Source organism: Salvia hispanica, chromosome 1, assembly GCF_029641045.1.
Source record: "Salvia hispanica isolate PSC_SH4W2 chromosome 1, Shi_PSC_v1, whole genome shotgun sequence".
Taxonomy (NCBI): Eukaryota; Viridiplantae; Streptophyta; class Magnoliopsida; order Lamiales; family Lamiaceae; genus Salvia; species Salvia hispanica.
In genome coordinates, this window is record NC_142692.1 from 4,705,565 (window position 1) to 4,730,737 (window position 25,173).

At 35.4% G+C, this 25,173-nt stretch overlaps 3 protein-coding genes across 3 annotated transcripts; 2 read left to right on the forward strand and 1 right to left on the reverse strand.

Annotated features, from left to right (window-relative positions):
• Positions 1 to 1,561: 1,561 nt before the first annotated feature.
• Positions 1,562 to 3,357, forward strand: LOC125219867 (stem-specific protein TSJT1-like). The gene is made up of 4 exons (XM_048121951.2): positions 1,562 to 1,833; positions 2,343 to 2,583; positions 2,671 to 2,791; positions 3,016 to 3,357. The coding sequence occupies exons 1-4, from the start codon at positions 1,631 to 1,633 to the stop codon at positions 3,201 to 3,203; spliced, it is 753 nt and encodes a 250-aa protein (XP_047977908.1). The 5' UTR covers positions 1,562 to 1,630; the 3' UTR covers positions 3,204 to 3,357.
• A 4,284-nt stretch (positions 3,358 to 7,641) lies between these two features.
• Positions 7,642 to 9,400, reverse strand: LOC125219605 (UPF0481 protein At3g47200-like). The gene is made up of 2 exons (XM_048121626.2): positions 9,258 to 9,400; positions 7,642 to 9,116 (listed from the first exon to the last, which is right to left on the reverse strand). Exons 1-2 carry the CDS (start codon positions 9,262 to 9,264, stop codon positions 7,816 to 7,818), a joined length of 1,308 nt encoding a protein of 435 aa, XP_047977583.1. The 5' UTR covers positions 9,265 to 9,400; the 3' UTR covers positions 7,642 to 7,815.
• Positions 9,401 to 16,664: 7,264 nt separating this feature from the next.
• LOC125221612 (uncharacterized) lies at positions 16,665 to 24,084 on the forward strand. The gene is made up of 11 exons (XM_048123768.2): positions 16,665 to 17,446; positions 18,795 to 19,059; positions 19,174 to 19,276; positions 19,449 to 20,160; positions 20,306 to 20,735; positions 20,825 to 21,006; positions 22,069 to 22,222; positions 22,403 to 22,630; positions 22,718 to 23,068; positions 23,174 to 23,275; positions 23,398 to 24,084. The coding sequence occupies exons 1-11, from the start codon at positions 16,938 to 16,940 to the stop codon at positions 23,611 to 23,613; spliced, it is 3,252 nt and encodes a 1,083-aa protein (XP_047979725.1). The 5' UTR covers positions 16,665 to 16,937; the 3' UTR covers positions 23,614 to 24,084.
• The last annotated feature ends 1,089 nt before the right edge of the window (positions 24,085 to 25,173 follow it).

Genomic DNA, 25,173 nt, shown 5'->3' on the forward strand with positions numbered 1-25,173 from the left:
CAATCACGAACACATGTCAATAAAAATAATGTATAAGGAGTATATTAGAAGATAGCCAAATCGATCAAAATCATCAACAAAAATACAACAAAATAGCATGGAATATACAACCGATATGCATGCATTTAGCCGGGGAAAAAAACAAAACTGATTGCATACCTAATAATATTCCCGCATCACCTACTTCCTGTGTAGTTGCTATCACTCATACCACGTCCAAGAAAGACAAATGAATAAGAGTTGTCACCAACCTAATATTCATATAAAAAATTGGGCTTTTCTTCGGCTATATGTTAGTTGTGCAACATTACCACTAACTATAGAAATTAAATAACCAACTAACACTAAATCACACATTTTATATATTTTTAATTCATTTAATATCTATTTTAAATGGCCATTTCCCTGAATACCCCTAAAATTCCTCTTATTTCCCTAAACATTCCTAAAACTCATCTTTTATATATGGTATAGATACTCATGTTTATATTACCAAAAACGGATGTATACTCAAAATAATAGAGGGTGATGAATATGTTATGGTAGACCACTCATGTGCACGATTGCAATTACTCTGTTGAATTAATCATTTAATTCGAAACGAAATAGTATAGGTTTGATTCTTTTAATTAAAGGAGTAGTAATGATAATATAATTATAATGATTGATGAAGAAGTTATTTTGAGTAACAATGTGGGTCGTATTATCTGCATTCTGCAGTATATTTATGACGTTTATAATAATGATGTTAAAATATGCCCATAGTTTACGAATATTATAGCCAACGGAAATTTTTAAAACCATCAAAGTGGTTGTTTGGGTCTTGGGAGGGATTGACAAAACCACCAACTTCTGCGTGACACATTATAATTTTTTGCCCTTTATTTTCTTTTCCACTGTTACAATCAAGGATCAAGACAAAGTCGAATAATGATTAATTAACATAATTTAGCACACATAATTGGATAATTTTATCATTTTGATTTATAGGAGTAGCATAGAGTGAAAGATTTACTCCATATTAAGCAAATAACTAGCCTTCGTTTTAATTAAGAAAGAAACACGTTCGAATTTTATAGCAAGATCTAAATTTATAATATTTCCTTATCAGTATATGCACAAATTTCGCTAATTCAAACTGAAAATTTTGACTAGTAATTAGTACTCCGCTGAGATTAGCTAAGTATGAAAATTTATAATAATACATTTAGTATTTTTTTGCACAAATTATGTCAACACTACATATGGAAGTAAGTGAGCTATGAATAGATAAAAAACTCCATCTCTCATTATATGGGTAGTTTGAAAAATGGACGAAATTTATTTGTAAGCAAGATCTTTAGTAGTTACTGTATGTCACAATGAAGTGTTGCCACGCAAGCATTTAACATTGGATAAGAAGAGATGGGCCAACATCGTTGAGATTACGAAATTACCCTCACCTGTCTCAAAACACCCTTATTTTCCCATCAAAACAAGGGCATAATAGTCAATAAATAACTCCACTGTAGCGTGCTCGTGAAATTTATTTAAACTCAATAAGTAAAGAATAAGTTCATCATCTCCTCTCTCTTTTTCTCTCATACATTTTCCTCTGAGATTTTCTCCAGTTAATCAAGAAAGAAGAAAAATGCTGGCCGTTTTAAACAAATCGGTGGCGAAAAGCCCAGTTGAACTGCAGCAGAGCCCCCAAAACGGCGCCGTTTCCGCGCTCAAAGACGGATTCTTGGCGACCCATTTCTCGTCATCACACTCGGCCTCCTTCGTAATCAATCTCGCTTCTTCCGGTTTCTTTGCCTACTCTTCTTCCCGGCAGAACCCTCTTCTTCCCAGGTTATTACTTATACTTCATTTTCTTTTCTTTTCTGATTCACTTTCATCGATCTGTAAACTGTTCTGTAGTAGTACTACTTACTTAGCGGATTATTGTTTATACTTGCATTCTATTTGGAGAGGTTTTTAGGGTTTATGAGATGCTAATTTGTGTGTGTGTGTGTGTGTTTCTTTGTTTTTGTTGTTATGTGGAAATTGGTGTATGATCAAATGATTCAAGGTAATAAAAATGCAATCTTTTCTCCTTTGTAGCATTAGGCCTTAGCATAGTGTACTGTTCTCCTTTATGTATCAGAAACTTATGTCAATTGGTTGGATGGATCTTGCCCAAAATGATACTACATCTGGAATTCTGGATGTATAGTGCTCTGCTCTACTAGAGTAATCAGTAATGCCCCTATGTCTCAGTTGTTTCTTTGTGTAAATCATGAGATATTGTGGTTTGTATGTATCTTGTGATCATAGTTTCTTTGGGTCCTGGGTTTTCATTGTGCCCTTGTTTCCTCCAGACTGTTTGCAGTTGTGGATGATATGTTCTGCTTGTTCGAAGGCCATATCGAAAACATCGCAGTTCTTAAGCAGCAGTACGGCTTGAACAAGACAGCTAACGAAGTAAGCATTGTGATCGAGGCTTATAGGACTCTGAGGGATAGGGGTCCTTATCCCGCTGAGCAAGTTGTGAGGGGCATCGCAGGGAGGTTCGCATTTGTTCTGTTCGATGCTACTTCACAATCCACGTTTATTGCTTCCGTGAGTAGTCTTTTGTTCCTTCTGATGTCATATGAAGCTCTGTTGTGTTATATGAAGCGGTCCATTAACTTGATGTCGATGGTGCAGGATGTAGACGGGAGCGTACCCTTCTTTTGGGGAACTGATGCTGAGGGTCACCTTGTTGTTTCTACCGACGCTGAAATCGTGAAGCAAGGCTGTGGCAAGTCTTCCTCTCCATTTCCCAAAGGTATACTCTCCATTAAGTTAGAATGATGTATAGCTTTCTCTTTGCTTTGTTTTGCTTTGAGCCTCTTCTTATAGTTCATAGAATAGGATCAAGAAGAGTATACATAGCTTTAATTCCTTGCTTAAACATTACCTTATTGTAATAGATTAGGATGAAGAGTATGCATACATAGTTCAACTTCAGTTGAGGCTAAGGAAATGTATTTTTATTTTCATTTGAATCAGGATGCTTTTTCACATCATCTGGAGGTTTGAGGAGCTATGAGCATCCAAATGAGTTGAAGGCAGTTCCAAGAGTGGACAGTTCGGGGGAGGTTTGCGGGATGACATTCAAGGTAGACGAAGGCTCGCGCAAAGGGAAGCCCGCGATGCCTAGGGTTGGAAGCGACGCAAATTGGTCCCTGCACTATTGAGCTAACTCGGAAAGTTGAATCTCTTGGCTTCTGTTATTACCCTCGTTTGATCTTGCTTACCCTTTAACCTTATTATCAATCTTAAAAGGAATGTTTTTCTCTGTTTTGTTTTGGAGTTGAGATGCTACGAAATAAGAAGCCATTTTTTATGGTATCTTCTTTTCTTGATGGATTTCTGCCCAGTAGGTTCTTACACAAACACAATCCATTTTGTGCACTTGATTGAATAATAATAATAATAATAATAATAATAATAATAATAATAATAATAATAATAATAATAATAATAATAATAATAACCGTTTTGATTCTTTGGAACAACTCGATGAATTTAGTAGATCGTTTTAGGAGGCCCTAATCAAATGACTATAGACCGAACCTATTCTATTTTAACAGTATGATGGTTGGTTGTTCATGGCTTGGCTTTACCTAACCGTCTTTTTTTTGGGATCAATATCAGCAATGCAGTTCATCTAACGATAAACCTAATCCCGAATTATAGAGCTATGACACAATCAAATCCGAATAAACAAAGTGTTGAATAATAATAATAATAATAATAATATCTTTATTATTCTCTCCATCTCAAATAGTAGTACTACTATCTTTAATATATATAGATTTGAAATTCTCACAAGAAACTAAAAACTAAAAAATATTTTAAAATACAGGAGGTTGGGTTAAAAGCATGACCTAACTAAGGCTGTTGAGTTCAACTTTTAAAAGGTTCTTTTATTTTTAAAATAACCAAATATTATAAGTATTAAAACTTATGATGATATTTTCTTTATATATACCATTTCACACGTACGAAAAAATAATGACACACCGTTAAGCACTGAGTGTTTGGTTTGCAAGATTGTATCTGAGATTAAAGAAAAAATGTAAAGCTATTTCTGTTACCCTTTTTGTCATTATGAGAAATAGCAACTGTTGGACAGAAAAAAGGTTACCAAAAATTGGTCCAATGAAAAGCAAGCTTCTGAAAGAAGCTTAAACAGCTATTTATACACAAACAACATTGAATCTGTATTATTATGAGACTAATTTTCTTCGTTTCTTACTGCATGCTGCTTGGACCGGCAATGGGGGACAGCTCCGGCAAAAGCAGAAGCGGCTGGCATAGAATGGAGGCAGCAGCGGGTGAGGAGGCGAGAGAGATGCCGGAGATGAAGAGGATGCGGCAGCGACGCTGCTGTGAATAGAGGCAACGGCGGCGGCAGGATAGCAGGTATGGTTCTGCTTGGAATCCGACAACAGCTCCGGCGACAGCTAGCGGGTGAGGCGACAAGAGAGATGCCGGAGATGAAGAAGAAACGGCGGCAATGCTACTATCCAGCGAGGGACAAAGGTAAAAACTTTGGAACACCAAATGACCAAATATAAGTTTTAAATTAGAACTCTTGAAAACAAGAAATAAAATGAACTGAAAAATATCTAAACTGGGCGACGCTGGCGTGAAGTTAGACACATGGGTGATAGCGGTAGGCAACAGAATGCGAGATGAGAAAAGGAGAGGGTGGCGGTGGGCGGCTGCTGGCCGAGAGAGCCGCCGGAGCTTACCACAGCTAGGCTGGAAAATTCAGCGGGCGTGAAACGGGGAGGAATAACTGACGAGGCGGGCGACGAAGTGAGCGCCGGCAAACAACGAAGAAGCCACCGTGTCTGGCAGGCCGATAGGGAGAGAAATGGGCGCTACATAAAATTGGAATAACCAAACAGCCCTTCTGCTTCTCTACATAAAAGTTTCTAAAATTAGAAAGTTCATTATCAAACAAAGAACAATATTGCATAACATTAATTGTTGTTGTGTACAATAATATATACAATTTTATATATAATTATTAGTTTAATTGAATATGTTGAAATTACTTATAAATATATATTTATATTCAAGATATATAATTTATAAATATATTTATATTTAAATTACTAGAAGTACACATAGTTACAATTGAGTTGATTTTGATTTATTCTACTACTAGAAAAGATAATTTTGTTTAGGGGTAACTGCTTTTAAAGTCACCAACCAACTTTCCATGAATTCCGGTTTTTCCCACGAACTTTAAAAAGTTCGTGTAATGTCACGAACTTTATTGTCGGTTGCTATTTTCCCATGTCAGGTTTTCCGGTCTGATTCAAACTGTTCGTTTCCTATTAAGACAATGTCCAAATTCTTTTATCTTACTATCATTATCTTCGTCTTTGAAATAGCTTCGCGTGGGTACCTTGTACGCCTCAATCGGAACTCGGATGAAGAAGTTATGGCCATTATGATGGTACAAGGTCGCACAAAGGTCGCAGCCTTCATCAAATGGCCATAACTTCTTCATCCGAGTTCCGATTGAAGTGTACAAGGTACCCACGAGAAGCTATTTCAAAGACGAAGATAACGATAGTAAGAAAAAAGAATTTAGACATTGTCTTAATAGGAAACGAACAGTTTGAATCAGACCGGAAAACTTGACATGGGAAAATGGCAACCGACAATAAAGTTCGTGACATTACACGAACTTTTTAAAGTTTGTGGGAAAAACCGGAATTCATGGAAAGTTGGTAACTTTAAAAGCAGTTGCCCCTTTTGTTTATAACTTTGAGTTCTATTTCTTTTTTATAATTTTCAAAATAGTATTATGCAATATTGAATTTAATTTTGATGAAAATAAATTTATTAATAGTGATTTTTTTATTAGTTTTATCATGTCTACTAAATTCTAAAAAAATATGTTTTTAGTTATAAACAATTACTCCATCTGTCAGGAGTCCCATTTTTTCAATTTAGTCCATCCATAAATAGGAATTCGGTTCACTCTTACCATAAATGGTAATAGGGTCCCACATTCCACCAACTCATTCACTCACATTTCATTCAAAACTAATATATACAAGTGAGACCCATGTTCCACTAAATTTTTTCCACTCACTTTTCTTAATATTTCTTAAAATCCGTGCCGAAAGGAAAGAGACTTCTAATGGCGGACGGAGGGAGTATGTTGCAATTTCAAAACTTATGAACTACTGGTTTGTTATTGTTTTTCTTATGTTTTTGTTTGCATTTATGAATACTTATGTTTGTTAATCGAAACTGGTGAACTATTTATTCGTTCAAATAGTTTACTTTTGTTATTTCTTTTATTTTATATTACTACACTCATATCAAATAGTATTAAAATAGTATACTATCATCTGCTAAAATATGAAATGTTTCATTAAGAGTGAGTTGAGAGAAGTACAAATATCTTTTTATTGTTGTTTATAATTATTTTAATTGTTTATAATATTACAAATACTTATTTTAATTAGTTCTACATGTAAATATATTTTATATTTATTTACTCTATATTCTTTATTTTAAGTTAATATATCTTCATTATTTAAAAAATTTTTGTTATGTGCATAGCACAGGTGTTAATACTAGTTTTATGGAGTAATAAAATGTGAGTGCAAAAAAGTTGTTTGTCACAAATTTTAGGGAAAGTTTGGTTTTTCTCAGAAACTATAAAAATTGCGTCTAATGTCACGAACTTTATCGGATCGTGCAAATTTTCCAAACTACCGACCTGACGACATATTTCCATTAAAAACTTATCCCACGTGGCATGGCAGAGGCGTGACTTGGCAAAATTTTTGACTGGACACAAAACGATGTCGTTTTATGCTTTTTTTTATTGAATCTTCTTTACACAGCGCTGATTTCATCCCTAAACCGTTTGTCGAAGATTTCACTCTTGTCGGTTACGTTTTCCGTCGATTGAATTGGGGTTGCTCTTTCGAAATCAGCCAAAAAGAGGTCCTGAATTAGGGTTAAGCCAGAAATTTTGCCAAGTCATGCCTTCCGCATGCCACGTGGGATACGTTTTTAACGGAAATATGCCACCGGGTCAGGTAGTTTGGGCAATTTGCACGATCCGATAAACTTCGTGACTTTAGACGCAACTTTTATAGTTTGTAGGAAAAATTAAACTTTCCCCAAAATTTATGACTTTTTAGGCAATTTACCCTACTTTATTTCATGGATGGAAGTATAATATTTAGGCCTTCAAAATTTAACTCGTTATAATTTTGGGGCAATATAGTGTGCAAAACAAAACCTTTAGCCCAAATCAAGTCCAACTGAAATCCAATATAATCTTTTTCCTTTTATATTTAATCTCCATAAAATTATAAACTATTGTGCAATATAAATAAATATAAATCATGTTTAAGATGGGAAGATCGGGTTTGCTAGTTCGGGTTGGCAAGTTAAGAGCATTAGCCCGATTGGATTGACAAGTATAAACTGTTGTGTAATAGTTTAAACTTTTATATGTGTATTTCCTTCAAATCTCAAATCATAGCACAGTTTCAACAATCTAGATCCCAAATGGCTAAATCAAATCCCATATCACGTAATAAAGAGGTGGACAAACAAACAAATTACTTAATTAAACCTGAGAAATAAAAACAAATAGTCCACATTTATTTTCTTATAGCATGATAGTAGCTAAGTTTGATTTCCAACTTAACTTACATTACGGACAGTAATTAATCTAAAAGACACACATGAAGCAAAAAGTGAAATCAAGTAGCAATAAACATACATAAAGCAGAAGATGGAATCAAATGGAATTGTTTAGTTGCGTGGATTGATTGTGTAGTAAGTTTGTAGAAAAGTAAGGCAAAGCAGAAAAGTGGCGGCAGCGAGAGCTATAGCAGCCCATGGGCTCCGAAAATTCGTATTGATGAGGTCGGCCATCCATGTCTTGGTTTTGCTGTTGCAGTGCTCATTAATCCTCATCTTCACCTCATAAAAAAGACCAAAGTTTGAGAATCCATAGGTATCGATGCTTTTAAATATATGAAGCACATCTTCATCGCTTGCCAACACGCTGATCAGTATGCCTTTCTCCCGCAGCACCTTTACATCTTTAGCATTTATGATCAACGTTTTCATGAAATTAATGAATGATGTCACGCCATAGTCTGTGTCTATTCCCTCCGACATCTCCAGTGCAATAAAATTGGAGTAGATCAATATGTCATCATCGCTGACGAACAAGACAGGAAGGTGGAGTTGAGCGAACAAGCCGAAGGAGAAGAAGCTGATGTCGGTCAAACAACGTGAACTCCCCCGGAGATGAATACCCTTTGCTATCAGATCTGACACCGACCGAAAAGGACTGTCCACCACTTGCAACAAACTTGGTGTGAGTTTATTCGATGATTCCCTTGGTTGATTATATTTCTTGATAAGCCGCCAAAAGAGACTTGAAATTTGTTGGGTCTCAACAAGGCGAAGGGAGGTGCGGCGCCATGCTTCGAGTAGGTGAAGAGGCTCTTCTTCTTCTTCTCCTTCTTCTTCTTGTGTCCATGGGAGTTGTGTCATACTGTAATCCCCATAAAAATCGTAGCTCAAGTACTGGCACAACAATAATTGGTGTCGAGGGTGTATTAAGGAGATGATCCATAATGGAATCTGATTTTCCAGCATACATATATCACGTGACAAGAACAACATAGCAGACACTCCCATGCGTTCATGCATCCGGGAATTAGTTATGTCCCCATCCATACCTAATCCATGCATATAGCATATGAGGAAGCAAGCGTCGCGAAGCATCATTTCACCCAATTCCTCATCAGTGTAGCCATCTGCTCCGCCATAGAAATGGCGAATTTCATCTATCCGCTCATAGATGTTGCTTAGAAGGGAGCTTTTTCGGTCAGCGCCTCCGCAAATAATATCTCGTAGCTCGTCCTTGAATGGCTCCAATAGCACCAACTGTGGATCCCGGCGGTGGTGGTATGGGCCCAGGGAAACAACTACTGGCTCATAAATGTGCGTCTTGCCCCGTCGCAGCTGCACCGGCACTCTGTGCAGCATGCGCCGCTGAGATTTTGGGATGTCGATAATGAAAGTTTCCTCTTCTCTGTCTGCCATGAATTTAAAAGCTAGATCTTCACATTTTAATGGAATTATGAAACTTCATAGTGTTACACACATAAAAGTGGCTATTACTGGTGAAATAAGCATAGATTAAAATAAGGGGGTTATTGATTAGAAATATCACAAACCTGACATAGATTTAAATTATTGGCTCAAAGATGTTGCTTTTCTTTCTTCAATGTAAAAATTGATTTTTAATATTGAGTTTGAGATTGATGAATGATTGCTTAAGAATGAGTTCGGTTCTGGTGAGTGGTGAGAGATCAAACCAGTGATATATGTGGCTATAATTCTACACTAATAAGATAAATTTGGATATTGTTTATGCTTTCTTTTTATTTTTGGCCCAAAATAAAACTTGATTGGGCCCATGACATTTCCTTGACGTTTTCATTTTTCCCGAAATAAAAGCATTTCTTATTTGTGTTGACAAATCATAGCCATTCAAATTATTAATTTTTTGCTTCAAATTTTTTATTTAGACTGATATAGGATATTAGCCGTTAAAATGATATTCAACCAATTTTTCATTATGTTTTAATATTTTATCCATCCAAAAAATAGTAATTCCTCCGTCTCATAAATGTTGAGTCGTATTCTTTTCTAGGCCGTCACATTAATATAGCTAAATCATTTTCATTTTTAGCAAAATCCAACACACCTGATATCTAGTAATTTATTCTCCTATTTTTTTCTCTATCACTTTATTCTTACTTCATTTAACTCCTTAAATATTTATTCCTTAATTACTGTACCAAAAACAAATATGTCAGCATTAATCAGATAAAAAGAATATTAATAGTAAAAGACACATATTTAAAGGTATAAAAGTGTTGAAATATCATTAGTGAAAATGAGTATAATAGATAGGACATACTCCCTTTGTGCATGAAAAATAGTCTTATTTTATCATTTTTGGATGTTTACAAAATAGTCTCATTTATAAAAATGAAAAAGTTTTTTTTTTCATAATTTACTCACTTTTTCTCCTCTCCCTATACTTTACTTACTTTTTTCCCATATATCTCTCTTATTTTTGCAACTTTTTTCTCATTCTTTCTTACTTTATCAATTTTTATTAAAACTTTTATCTTCTACAGATAAAACTTGTATCTTCTACAGCTTTTACGGCGAGTCAGAACGGAAGGAGCGAGGAAGGAGGCTGAATTAAAGGGAAATATAAGACAAATATAGAAAAAATTAAAAAGAAAGAATCAACCGCCTTGGCAAATTAAAAATACCGCCTTGGCAAATTAAAAATTACAACTGAGGTCAAGAGGGCTCGAACTCAACACCTCATACATTGATGTCTAAGCTCCTTGCCGCTAGGACAAAGGCTCTGGACAAGTTTCATTTAGAGGGAGTTGAGAGGAGTACATTTCTCTTTTAGTTGCTCCCGGGCAGGAAGGGCGCTAGCGTGATGAAGAAGGGTGAAAGGAAACCCGACGCAGAAAGGCGTTGGAGGACGGCGAGGAAGGGCGGTGGGCGTGGCGGTGTGGTAGCGATGCACGGGGCAATTCCGCTGATTGAGAGAGAAAGAGGGAGAGGCAGCTCGGGCGGTAAGCTGTACACAACGACGACGATAGAGAGCTGCCAGTGATTGGAACCAGTGAAACGAGAGAGTCATGCGAATGCGAGGAGGGGAGACACGTGAGAGAAAAGTGGTGAGAGGAGGCGGCGCACATTTTACCCTGACATTCAAACTATACATTGAGACATTTAGGGTTACAACCGAGACATTGCATTTAGGTCCTTAAGTAAATTCTTTTCTGTATAAATTTTTACAATTAGAGATTATTAGTAACATTTATTTTGTGAAATGGAAAATTATTGAATTATATTCAAATCAATTGTTTTAAACGCTAGATGTTAGAATTGAGAATATTATTTATCAAAAAAAAAAAAGAATTGAGAATATTAAGAAAATATTGCAAATGTACATTATACTGGACTTTGTTTTTTGTTGGATTTTATAATTTAGAAAATTTTATAATATAGAGTTGTAAATTGGATGCTAAGGCTATATCATTATGTTTTTTTGGACTACTAATTTATTGGACTTTTGTATAAATATCTTTTAAATTAAATTCTTCTTTAATTATTTAACTATATTCAATAAATTTGTTTTGCCTTTCATTGGAGTCAAAATTGGAATTGTGCTAGAGAGTTTAATTTGTCTTCAATTTGGATCAAAATTGAAATTTTATTCATCATTGCAATGCTTCTTACAATTAATTTGTCTTCCAATTCCCAAAACTCCATCATAAAGGAGAAGGACACTTTCCCAGACACCCATCATTAATCTATCTCTAATCGTCACCTTCAATTTACAATTAATTTAGTATTTTTTCAACTATTTTTAAAATTTTATTTTGTCATATTGAATGTCTAATGCATTATTGTGTTTTTTTTGGAAACAAGTACGGGAGTACCGCTAATTGAGGGAGAGCTGTATTGCAAGGTGACGCCGAGCAAGAAATAGACAAAGAACATACTGATGGATTTAGCCGGAGATGGCGCCGAATCGCCGTATGATTTTTAAGGGAATTCAAATTGGGTTCTCCAATTGAAAAATATATAAAGAGAGAGAAAGATTGCTGGTAATATTCAAGAGAGTATGGTGGAGCAACGGCCGGCTGGCGACGCCATGGCCGACCAGGAACACAGGCAGCGAGGGAGGTGGAGTCAAAGGAGGAGGAATTGTGGTAGGTGATCCTTACTGGGTAGGCGGAGGTGCTAGGACTGGAAATTGTGGTGAAGTTTTTTTTTTCTTTTCTGTTTTTAAATTGTGGTGTTAAATTATTTCAAAGGAGACGACTGAAATGAGCTTTTAATCCCCTTGCCCTTTACTTTGATTCTTTTCCTTTTTTTTCTTTTTCTTTAACTTGTCTTGGGCCAAGTTCTTTTAATTAGTATTTGAGCCAGCTTGGATAAAAGGATGGAGAAATAAATAACATTTTGAGCAGTTTAATTAGTATTTGAGCCAGCTTGGATAGAAGGATGAAGAAATAAATAACATTTTGAGTTGTTTAATTAGTATTTGAGCCAACTTGGATGAAAGGATGGAGAAATAAATAATGTTTTGAGCTGGAAATGAAGTAAAGAATTTCTTGTGAACCCGAATTAATTCACGGAATTGTGGGGACGTGTGCGGCCGGCCAGCGTCGGCCGCGACGTCTCGGGCAGCCGCAATGACTGAAAAGAGGGATAGAAGAGGCAATTTAAAAAAATTAGAGAGAAATATGGATTAACTAAAATGTTTTTTAATTAAATAACTAGATATTCTATGTTTTGTTGATCAAAACTTTATCTATTTATTTATTTAAGTTGTAGTATGATTTTTTCCAATTTGATCCTTAGTCGTGCATTTTCCTTTATTTGTATATTTTATTTTAACTAAGTCATACTCTTTGATTCTTAGTCATACATCTCCTCTTTATCATTTACTTTATTTTATTTTACTCCACTCACATCAAAAATTAAAAATGTACAAAATCATTTGCCGAATATGAAATGTTTCATTTATAGGGTTGAGAGATATACATTTTTCTTTTTGTTATTTTTTATAATATTTTTAATTATTTATAATATTTTGAATACTTATTGTAATTAACACATATTCTTAATTATAAATATCATTATATTTTCTTTATCATCTTTTTTTTAATATACTTACTTTATAATTTATCTTTTTAAAAATTTTATGTCCCGTGCTATGCACGGGTGATAACACTAGTATTTTAAAATACAAGAGGTTGGGTTAAAAGCATGACCTAACTAAGGCTGTTGAGTTCAACTTTTAAAAGGTTCTTTTATTTTTAAAATAACCAAATATTATAAGTATTAAAACTTATGATGATATTTTCTTTATATATACCAGTTCACACGTATGAAAAAATAATGACACACCGTTAAGCACTAAGTATTCGGTTTGCAAGATTGTATTCGAGATTAAATTTGTAGTGCATTTGGTTTATGAGATTCAACCTCACAACTTAATCCTAGATGAATAATCATGAGATAATTAGTCATAGCTAACCCCTTATGACTAAAATAATCTCACAATTTAATTATAGATTGTATCTTGATATTATTTTATCTTGGAAACTGAACACCACCTAGAAGTATTATATTTGTCCCATGTATTAGTAGTAATTTTCTTTTTCGTTATGTTCCATAACTATTTGCACTAATTTTATTTTAAATAAGAATTAAGCTACTTAATGAAGATATTATAGGTAATTAGGTATTTTTCTCGTTACACGAAATATCAATTACTCAACCAAAATTTAGAACTAAAAATAAAAGTGTGAATACCGTGAGATAGATGAAATACTATTTTTTTTTTCACTTTTAATCAGTAAATTGGTATGTTCTTTAGTACTTCGTTATTTTACTTCACTCCTTTTTTTTTACTTCTTTCGTCGGTTCGTCCCATAAAAAAATATGTGCACTTTTTATTTTGTACTGCCTATAAAAATATAGGTATTTTCATTTATGTAAAGTTATCCACAACTAATTATCCATAGGTTCATTGATCAATTGAGATTTTTTAAGGTAATTAGGAAATGAGATGCAATATCAGCCACTCATTTTTATTAAATGACTGGTCCAGATTTCACCACACAAAAAATATTTTAAAATTAATTTATTATAAAAGGGTAGAACAGTAATTTCATAATAATTGCTAATCTCACCTCCCTTCCATCGCCTTCCCTCCCCAATCTCCAAAACCTCTCCAGTTCCTTCTCCCGCCACCAATCGCCGCCGCCAAATCACTCCAGAGGCTCGACCTCTGCCGCAACTCCATCTCCAGCCCCCTCACCAGCCCAATCCCCTGTCGGTGGTGAGTACGGTTGTCGGCGCCCGCCGCTACGCTCGCGTCCGCTTCTTAGGGTTCCTCTACTGTTCCTGCGGCGTCGTCGGAGTCGGATTTGGCGTCGGCGAGCTCCCGAGGCTGGAGAAGGCTTGATTATCGGATCTCACCCCCCTCGACCAGATCAGATCGCCGTTGCTGGCGTGATTGAGACTCTGCGGGAGATTACTGTCGAAGAAATTGGGGGTTTGATGAGAGAGAAACTGTGGCGCCGAGATTGAGGTGAAATTGTGAGGAAAAGAGGAGCTGGAATCGAATTCTTGATCGTCGCCGCCGCTGGAGGATTGCATACTCCCGCTATTGCCGGAATCCATGGCTAAATCAATTTCTATAAAGAGAGAGGTGATTGAAGGTGTAATTGATGGAATTGGTAAACTAGCATAAAGTGATGCTGCAAAAGTTGAAAAAGGGGAAAAGGAGAGAGAATGTGAAGAATTGCACGTAAAAGGTTAGATCGTTCCATCTCCTTCAGATCACTTCAAAAATAAAAGGATCACATTCACACATACATCTCCTCGCCATCTCATCTCCTTCGTCGATTGCCGCCTCCAGCGGCGTATTCGAATTTCTGGTGAAGCCTATCGCCGGCTCCACGGCGGAGCTCCTTTGCGAGCTGCGGAGAGGCGATGTGGTCGAATTGAGTCAGACGGTTGGTGGCGGTTTCGATGTGGATCGAATCTCGCCGCCGGAGAAATATTAAACGGTGTTCATCTTCGCCTCAGGATCTGGAATTAGGTAAAATAGATATATGTATTAAATTCTATTCTACTATTCTATTCTATTCTATTTACAATGTAACATACCTTTGTTTTAGCAGTCTCGATGCAATTATGGCTAATTAATAGTTGTTATTTTCACGTTGATTACAAATTGTTTATATAAGAACAATTACGATTAATTTGTGAAATATATGGATGCAGTTTTTAATTCAATTGTATTGCTGGAATTTGTGAGTTGTGGATAATGTGTTTGTGATATTGCCTAAAATATTATTATTGACATAAATTATATAAGTTGTTGACATGAAAATATTTGTTGTTGAGTATGAAAACAATGTCAACTATATATATACAATGTCAATTATATGTAAAACATTGTTATTGACATAATTTATACGTAAAATGTTGTTGTTGACATTAATTATATGTAAAACGTTGCAGTTGACATTAATTATATAGGTCGTTGACATGAAAATGTTTATTCTTGACATGAATTATATAGCTCGCTGACATAATAACGTTTGTTGTTGACATAAATTTTATGAAAAATGTAGTTGACATGAATTATACGTAAAACGTGAGTTGTTGACATTCAATAATCTCGCTATTGATATGTGAATTATAAGTGTTATTTTTCAGTTGTTGACATTTTAATACGAGTTGTTGACATTCGATAATCTCGCTATTGATAAGTGAATTATAAGTGTTATTTGTTACTTGTTGACATTTTAATACGAGTTGTTGACATTCGATATTCTCGGTATTGATATGTGAATTTTAAGTGTTATTTGTTAGTTGTTGACATTTTAATACGAGTTGTTGACATTCGATATTCTCGGTATTGATATGTGAATTGTAAGTGTTATTTGTTAGTTGTTGACATTTTAATACGAGTTGTTGACATTCGATATTCTCGGTATTGATATGTGAATTGTAAGTGTTATTTGTTAGTTGTTGACATTTTAATACGAGTTGTTGACATTCGATATTCTCGGTATTGATATGTATAAGTGTTATTTTTTAGTTGTTGACATTTTAATACGAGTTGTTGACATTCGATATTCTCGGTATTGATATGTGAATTGTAAGTGTTATTTGTTAGTTGTTGACATTCGATATTCTCGGTATTGATATGCGAATTATACGTGTTACTTTTTAGTTGTTGACATCTTAATAAATGTTATTTTATTGAATGCTGAAGATTTGAATGTTTGATTTGAAGATTTGAAGACTTTGAAACTAGAGTTTTAGAGAGGGTTTTAGAAAATGATTCAAATACAATTTAATGAAAAGACAATTATACTCTCGTGTTGATATAATGTGATAGCTGTTGACATTAAGTTAATCTTGTGAATTAGTGGCTGAAATTGCAGCTCATTTCTCAATTATGACCAAAAATATCTCCTAACAAGACCCATTATCCATATTTATCAATTAATTTACAATTTACACCACTATTGTTTATCATTACAACTCATTAAATACTAATAATAATATGATCTCATTATCGGTTAACATTTCTTAAAGTATCCTTCTCTTTATCTCTCATACTTACTAATCGTGCATTAATTCAAATGCACATATGTTTATAGGAGGAAGAGAATATAATTTTGTATTCGTACTTCAATTTTATGTGCAAATTAATGTTTAATTTTTTATTTATTATAACTATATAATATAACTACTATGATTGTAATTTGTAAATATTCTTTTATTAAAAATAATTATAATATCTTATCCCAAAATAGTAAAAAATAAAATTATAAAAATTAAATACTGATATAAGAATAAAATGATGTTATTATATTTTAAGCGTTAATTAAAAGATGTTATATAAGTAAAACTATTAAATACTGTATTCGAAATTCGAAATACTACAATTAATATGTACTATAAATTGGCAAGTTTGAGTTAAAGCATCCCCATATAAATTCACTACTGCATTTTCCCCACTCCCCACCGACCACCTCTCTAGATTCTAGGGTTTTCTCTCTCTCCCCCTCTTCTTCTCCATCCCACAAATTCACAAACATTTTCTACTTCCCGCTTGATTCTGTAGTGATCTCACTCACTCAATCGCCGCATTTCCCTTTCCCTGTCCCTGTCCAAGTCGATTCTCTCTTCAATTCATTTCTGTCGAACAAGTCCCAATAAGTTCGCCTATCCTTTGTAGCTTATGCGTTCTTAGTGTTATATTTGAAGAGCAACAAGCAATGCAGATTAAGGAATTGGAGAAAATCGAGGCTTCCAGCGCCAAGAATCAGGAAATTACGGCGAGGACAGGGAAATCGGAGGCGTCGGTGGAAAATTGCGCCGCAAAAGCTTCCAATTTGAGCTCCGTCATTGATGTTTCTGGAAAAGTTCTCGATTTTCCGCTTGTTAGTGGCGACGAAAGCACAGTGAATGAGCTTTTTATGTACAAGAATGAGTTGAATTTGCTTCCCAGAGATGTTGGGAGGTTTAAGGGTTTAAAAACTCTCAAGTTTTTCGCGAATGAATTGAACTTGTTTCCTGAGGAGTTCAGGAATCTGGTTGAGCTTCAATGCTTGCAAGTGAAGGTGACGGAGCCGGGAGTTAGTGGGTTGGAGTTAAGTGAACTGGGGAATTTGAAAGAGCTGGAACTCAGTAGAGTGCCCCCAAGGCCTTCTGCTTTCCCCATTTTGCGTGAGATTGCCGGGCTTAAGCACTTGACGAAGCTCTCCGTATGTCATTTCTCCATAAGGTAGCGAAAATGTTTAATCTTTATGCTGTTGCATCTGTTGCATGTGTATTTTTGTTTTTGTATGATATCGCTCAATTGGGGAGATATGTTACCCGCTCTCTTTTTATATCTAGTTTGATTTATATTAGGTGTTAGAGGAATCTTTTTTGTTAGCTAGTAGTCTGTGTTTATCATATTTCAACATAGAGTGCATATTTATGTGTTTATCGGAAGAAGAATGACCTGCTACTCTAGCTGCACTTTATTGGCTGGAAATGATATCCTCTGAGGGATTACTGACTCGCATAGAAAAATCATTAATGTCAAGCCTTCTTAGAGATATGCTCAACTCCTAGTAAATACTACTTCATCTTTTGTTCTTCATATTGGTGCTAGCTTTATGTGGACACATCAAATTCTGAGTATTGAAGTACTTCTTATAACTCATAGAAGACAGTGAGCAAGAAAACGCGCTAATATGCATCGGCTTTCGTGCTAGTGCGCTCATCCCTTGCTTGTTTACTTAAAAGATACTGAAAAAATGAGATAATACGGTTGAAACTCTTCCTGATGGTTGATACGGTTGCTACTGATCAAGATTGTTATTTCTTGCTTTCAGCTCCTTTCGGCATCTCCAAGAGTTTGTATGTTGTTTTCCTTTAGTTAAATTTTGGGTATACAGTCTACTTTAGCGTCGTAGCTTGCAGGCCCTAAGTCATTTAAAGTGTAAGGGATACCTTGTTTGGTTATATTTAGGTAAATCTTGTCTTATTTACCTATATGGCTATATCCTCGTCGTTCTTCTCCTCTTCTTGATATTCTTCTGATGATCCTTGATTCTTTGGTGCACACATTTTATATTCTGCATAGTGTGATGCATCTGGGAAATCTGAAATTTCTTGATTTTCATGTACTCTATGATAATTTCTAGATTGCACAAACCAGTACTGTAAAGGTTTCTAATAAAAATAATTAGAAAATGCTGTGAACCTCAAAATCTGTTTTGTGTGTGTTGAGACATTCTGATGCACACAATCATGTGGTATAGACATATGCTGTGATATTCCTTCTTGTATGGAATTTTTTTTTTTCCGGACATAGTTGTATCTGTCAGGTTCTTGTGTGATCTTGAAAAAACTTATATATTGTCTTGACTTTTCTGTTATTTATCTTTGAATTACTCTTTAGTAATTCTAAATACATATACATATATATGGTTCCAATTATTATTTTTTAACCGAACTAATGGTCATTGGAAACGAACTTGTAGTCGATTGGGGATAGAATGGAAATTGTGCAGTTGAGTCTGTCTTGGGTGGTATAATGTGGGTGAGTTATGATTTTACCATAGTCTTTTTTTTTCTTGCAGATATCTACCTCCAGAAATAGGCTGCCTCAGTAATTTAGAATACTTGAATCTTTCATTTAACAAGATGAGGAATTTACCAGATGAGATTACTTTGCTAAACTCGTTGGTGTCTTTGAAAGTGACAAACAATAAATTGGTTGAGCTGCCTTTGGGATTTTCCAATCTTCAAAGTCTGGAGAGCTTGGATTTATCGAATAACCGGTTAACTTCCATAGAGTGTTTAGAACTTGAGTCTATGAGTAATCTTCAATCTCTGAATCTTCAGGTATGGAAGTACGATAATTCCAACTAATAGAAATTGACCTATGACCTCTTACATGTTATGTTACTTTGTCATGTAAACCTGATGAAAGTTTATGTCTTTATTATGATGTTGAAGCATAATCAACTTGGCGATTGTCGGGTACCGTCATGGATATGTTGCAATTTGGAGGGAAACAATGGGGATCTAGATGAACCTGCTGAGATGGATGTGTATGAAGGTGACATTGGAGACTGATAATTGTCCTTGTAAATAGGCCTTTCTCTTTCTCTAACACACACTGAGATGCATGCACATATACAGACACATCATGATACCTCTATCACAACAACATGCATGTGTTCTGGTGTAATTATGGCCCTAGTAATGTTTACTATATTGACATGATGCAGGATCAGCCGATGTGCAGTCCATTAATTTGAGTGGATTGTCTCCTAATCACCGTAGTTTAGCTGCGCGAAGGGCTAAAGGATGGAAACGTCGATATCATTTGCAAACAAAAGCTCGCCAGGAGCGATTGAATAACTGCAGGAAGTGGAAGGGTGATGTTACGAGCCGAAGCTCTTTGGAAAAATGCACCACTTGCAGAGTGGTCGAGCGTAGTAATGCTGACCTATCAGAAGGTTCATCTACTGTTGTAGATGCAGAGCTGGATCACAAAGATACATTTCCTGCAGGGGACACACATGAAACAACTACAACTAGGGTGAATGAGGAGGTCACAACTGATAAAAAGCCTATGGATGGCTGCTCATGTTCAGCAACTGATTCTGTCAGTTCTCGGTCTAGTGCAGTTTTGGGTTCTGTTTCTGATGCTATTGAGGTGCAGGATGAAGTTTCATCTTCTGAAGCATCTAGTTGTGCATTCAAGTGCAAAAGGCATTCAGAGAAAGATCTTGATAATCCGAAGCCCTCCAAATACAGAAAACCAACTAGTGACCCCTATTATTTGTCGTGCCAATATAGTAAAATATCATTTTGTGGAGCAAGAGATCGCCTACCTGATGGCTTTTATGATGCAGGAAGAGATCGGCCCTTTATGCCACTGCCAAATTATGAGAAAAATACTTATGTTAACTCGCGGGAAGTGATTCTTCTTGACCGGTAAGTGTTTATGTGATATTCTATTTAGTAAATAGGAGTACTTAATGTGCTTTTTTTTTTAAATCAAGGAGGCTCCATTTCTGGCTTATTATCCTAGGGACCTTACACAAGATATATACCTAAAAGGTTGTGTGTTTCTTATCAGGGAAATGGATGAGAAGTTAGATGCCGTTCTTTTGTGTGCCCAAGACTTGGTTTGTCGGTTTAGACGTATAAAAGATTCTATAAATGAAATAAGAGATTTAGCAACCGATACTTTGCAGACTGCATCGTTGCTTGCACTTTTTGTATCAGATCATTTTGGAGGAAGTGATAAAAGTGCTATTGTCCAGAGGGCACGTAAATCTGCTTCTGGCGCAAACTGTGGTAAACCCTTTGCTTGTACTTGTGCAACTGGGATCAGTTTTGACACTAATAAAGCCAATAAGCAAAGAGTGGAAAATATAGAAGAGTCCATTTTCCTTGATATCTGTGAGAGATCTCTTCACTGTATAAAAGAAAGATGTGGTTCTGTTATAGTTCCTATTGGGGGCCTGCAGTTTGGTGTTTGTAGGCATAGAGCCTTGCTGATGAAGGTACAACTTGTATTTAGTTATTTATCGTTTTTTGTCATCAGCTAGTGCTTCAGCATAAACAATCTGAAAGTTGTTTCTATACTCTGTAGTATTTATGTGACCGCATGGAGCCTCAAATCCCTTGTGAACTAGTGAGGGGTTACTTGGACTTTTCACCGCATGCCTGGAATGTAGTCATTATAAAGAAAGGCGAGTCATTGGTCCGCATGATAGTTGATGCATGTCATCCTCTTGACATCAGGGAAGAATGTGACCCCGAATATTTTTGCAGGTTAGCATTTCTTTCACCGTAGTTATTAATGATATTATTTTGGTGGAAATTATACATTGCATTCAATGTAGTTTTGGAGGGAGTTGGAAGATGAATTCAACCAATTATGAATATAACAGACTGTAGGATTGCAACTGAGTCAAGCTACTATAATCTCATTTGATAAAAGCTCATTTAACAAGACTTGTTAACATAAAGGAATCAAGCTTAAGCTTGTCCATTACTTGGCTTGTTAGCTCAAGTGCATGCTCGTTAATATATGCTCATGGTTAGATCTAAAATGCATTAGCTATTGGTTTGATAGTTAACTAATATTTTAAGCTCTAGTAGTTATATGCATATTGATGATCTTATTAACCTCATAGTTTTAAGAAAATAATACTCTCTCCATCCTGCTACAAGTGGTATGTATACAGTAGACTTTATTAGGCTAGCCCACTTATCCTAGTCTAAAAAAGGAAACTTTTTACAAAAAACTTAGTCAACTTTAGTGGATCCTTTCACTTTATGCACAAAACACAACTTTCTTGATTTACGCGCCTGAGTTGTATAGGCCACTAATAGTAGGGCAGAGAGTAGAGTAAATATATTTATATACTCCCTCTGTGCCGTTAGAAATGAAACGTTTTCCGTTTTGGGTTGTCCCAATAAAAATGAAACGTTTTCTAAAATGGAAACAACACTATCTCTACTTTTTCTTCTCTCTTACTTTACTCTCTCTTCATTCACTCACAAAACAACACTGCAGAAATCCCGTGCCGAAAACCAAATGTTGCATATTTATTGGGACGGAGGGAGTACTTTTTGAAGAAAAAAATGTAAATATTGGAATAGCTTGTGTAGGGTTGATTAAGCTTGAATAATCCCATGAGATGAATGTTTTCAGCAACGCAAGCTCGAATTATACTAACCGACTGAAGCTTGAACTTGAAACATGTTCTGTTGAGTGCATGTCTGGTTAAGCCCGCCTCTGCATTCTCAGAGCCTTAAATATGATCTGTAGAGTAATGTGAACTGTTCTAAAGTATAGTTTCTGAAGTTTGAATGTATATGTTTTTTTAGGTATATACCCTTAAGCCGGGTCAATGCAGTGGTTGACAATGATACCATTTCTAACTTTCCATTCCCTTCTCTATCTATGTGTGATGAGATAGGGAAACTGGAATCCACCTCCATAATGCGCTGTAATATTGGATCATTGGAGGCTGCAGTAAAGGTATGGGTCGTCTTTGTTCTTATAACTACTTGTCCTTATACTAAATCATTGACTTGTGAAAAATGCTGTTATTATCTGTCAGTAAATTATGGCCTTGAAAATAGTTTGCCCTTTCAACATTCGTAACTGTATTGGCATGGTGTATGTTACTGTTTTAAACTCTTGTCATTCAATATGCAGGTAAGAACAATTGATGTATGTGGGGCTTCTGCAGATGAAGTGCGGAACTTTGAGCTATCCTGCTTAGGGGAAGTTCGAATATTGAGTGTCTTAAAGCATTCCTGCATTGTAGAACTCTATGGTCATCAGATATCATCCAACTGGTCTATGACTGCCGATGGAAACTGCAGTGGTCGTACATTAAAGTCTGCTATATTGATGGAGAACATAGAAGGAGGCTCCTTAAGGGTGAATTAAAGTTCAATGATTCTTTGTCTGGTCTTGTTTGCTATAGATTGTTGGTGTCTAATCTGCAATTGTGTTTCAACTTGACAGAGCTACGTGGAGAAACTCTCAAGCGACGGTGAGAAATATGTTGCTCTGGACTTGGTAGTGTCTATTGCAAGAGATGTAGCGTTTGCGCTGACAGAAATACATGATAAAAACATAATCCATCGTGACATAAAGAGTGAGAACGTTTTGTTAGACCTTGAGAAGAAGAAGCAGGATGGCACGCCTACAGTGAAGATATGTGATTTTGATCGAGCAGTTCCCCTTCATTCGTACTTGCATACGTGCTGCATCGCACACTTGGGGATACCTCCTCCCAATATTTGTGTTGGGACTCCTAGGTGGATGGCCCCTGAGGTGTATGCTGCAATGCTTACGCAAAGCATGTATGGATTGGTAAGTTTCATAATCAAAAGTTGAGTGAATTTCTTATCAAGCATCACCAGTTTCAGCAGATTCTTTTGTTGCATTGTGTTTGACAAAGTGTGTTTATTTGTTCAGGAAGTGGATATTTGGTCTTTTGGTTGCCTGCTTCTGGAATTATTGACATTACAAGTGCCTTATAGTGGATTGCCAGAAAACGAAATTCATAATCTTCTGCAGGTATACTGCCCCCCTCCACATTATGTACTTATTGTTTTGACATTAATCAATCAAGTTTTACTGTATTTTTAGCTGAACACTGGTAGTTATTTGGTTTGAGCTGCTTGAAATATTCTATGCAGGCGGGAGAGCGACCCAAACTGACAGATGAACTAGAGGCATTGGCTCAATCTGACGAGGAGCTTGAGACCGAGCCTGAAACCCTCAGATTTCTCTCACAACTCTTCCATCAGTGTACCGAAAAGAACCCTGCTGTTCGCCCATCTGCAAAAGAAATCTACGATACATTACTTTTGCGAACGAGCTCAGCTACTCGTTTAAAAATCTCAGACGAATAAAAGGTTCATTTCTGGGAGATCTGTTCGCGTAGATTTCCAGAATTTTGTAGCGCTATGGTATTGCGAGAGGCTAACAAAAGGTAGCTTGGATCTCTTACGTCTACAGTTACTTTGAACGGCTCAGAAACTTTGCTAATTGTTCTTAATACGAGGCTGAACTACACCGAACTAGGATTCTTGAAACTTGATTCCATTCTTCATTAGTAGTTGTATAATTATGATAATGACATTGTGATTAATGTTATTTGTGTATGAATTCTTGAAGTTTCTTAGTTGAAGGCATGATGTTGTAGGAAGTAGGGACCGGTTTTGGTCACTGGTTTCATACATGTATGTGTAGGCCCAGAGAGTACTTGAGCTCTTGTGCTGTGCCTTAGACTTAGCCTACTTTATTATTTATACCAAATACATTTGTTATAGAGATTTATGTTTTATTTATGTGGGATTAATTTATGGATCTACTTTTTCTTCTTTTGAGATGAGAAACATTTTGAATAAAAAAGATGCTCCTTTCGGGTGTAATTTTATTATCATAGTCATTGCATTAAGAATGTGTTGTTTTTAATTTAAGATATAGTAGTATAATTGTTATCATTCACACTCAAAACTCACATAAAAGTTCACCATATATTTTTACATTTTAGTGAGTCAACAAATCTTTATCTTTATAGTACTTGTTTATCTATATTTTAAATGTTTTTAAATTTTTTTGTTAAAACATGTTTCATTTCTTTTGTACACACTCTTTTGTGGAGTACAATATTGCTTTGGTATTCATTTTTTTAATTTTTATTTCATCTAAAGCTTCCTTCCTATTTTTGGATTTAAGTTCTCAAAAAACGATAATGTTATTTTTATTTCTTGTTGAAGATAGATTAAAATGTGCCATTTTTAGAGTAAAGCTAGGTATTTTATCATTTCAAAGAAAAATTAAATTTGATACACAATTTGATATTGGCTTTTGGGATCATCGTAGAAGTAAAGCTGAAAAATCAGTATTCCTATTTGAATTTCTGAAATTTCCATTACTCAGTATCGAGAAGCGAGTGTACTTTTTCAGCTCTCCTCATCTTAAAATACAGTCTTAATGAGACAGCCGAAATGTTGGCCTTCTAACAACTGTCATATATTCTCCAAAATAAAACAAAATAGAATAATAAAAAAAAAACTACTATTCCCTCCGTTCCATGGTAAATTGAGTTATTTTTACCATTTTGGTACGTTCCACAGTAATAGAGTCATTTCCCTTTTTAGTAAAAGTCAATACATTTTTCTACACCTATTTTACTCTCTTCATCTCTACTTTTTTTTATTTTCCACTTTATTCTCCCTCTACTTAACTCATCTATCACAATTTTTCTTAATCTCCGTTCCGAAAAGAAACGCTTCCATTACTATGGAATGAAGGGAGTATAATTTTATTTTATTTTTTGGATGGACAGGGGCGAGCAGTGAGAAAAAAACCCAAGATTTTTGGCTTTAGTAAACTAAAAAAGTTTTTATCTAAAAAGAACTTGTGTTAGATCGTTTGATGGGTTAAATGTTGTCTGACGATGGTGA

Bases quoted from the DNA above. Each gene is read 5' to 3' on its own strand.
- LOC125219867 (XM_048121951.2), top strand. From the start codon at position 1,631: ATGCTGGCCGTTTTAAACAAATCGGTGGCGAAAAGCCCAGTTGAACTG. The intron at 1,834-2,342 runs GTTATTACTTAT...TGTTTCCTCCAG, and splicing joins CAGAACCCTCTTCTTCCCAG to ACTGTTTGCAGTTGTGGATG. The intron at 2,792-3,015 runs GTATACTCTCCA...CATTTGAATCAG, and splicing joins TTCCTCTCCATTTCCCAAAG to GATGCTTTTTCACATCATCT.
- LOC125221612 (XM_048123768.2), top strand. From the start codon at position 16,938: ATGCAGATTAAGGAATTGGAGAAAATCGAGGCTTCCAGCGCCAAGAAT. The intron at 20,736-20,824 runs GTACAACTTGTA...TATACTCTGTAG, and splicing joins ATAGAGCCTTGCTGATGAAG to TATTTATGTGACCGCATGGA. The intron at 23,069-23,173 runs GTAAGTTTCATA...TTATTTGTTCAG, and splicing joins CGCAAAGCATGTATGGATTG to GAAGTGGATATTTGGTCTTT.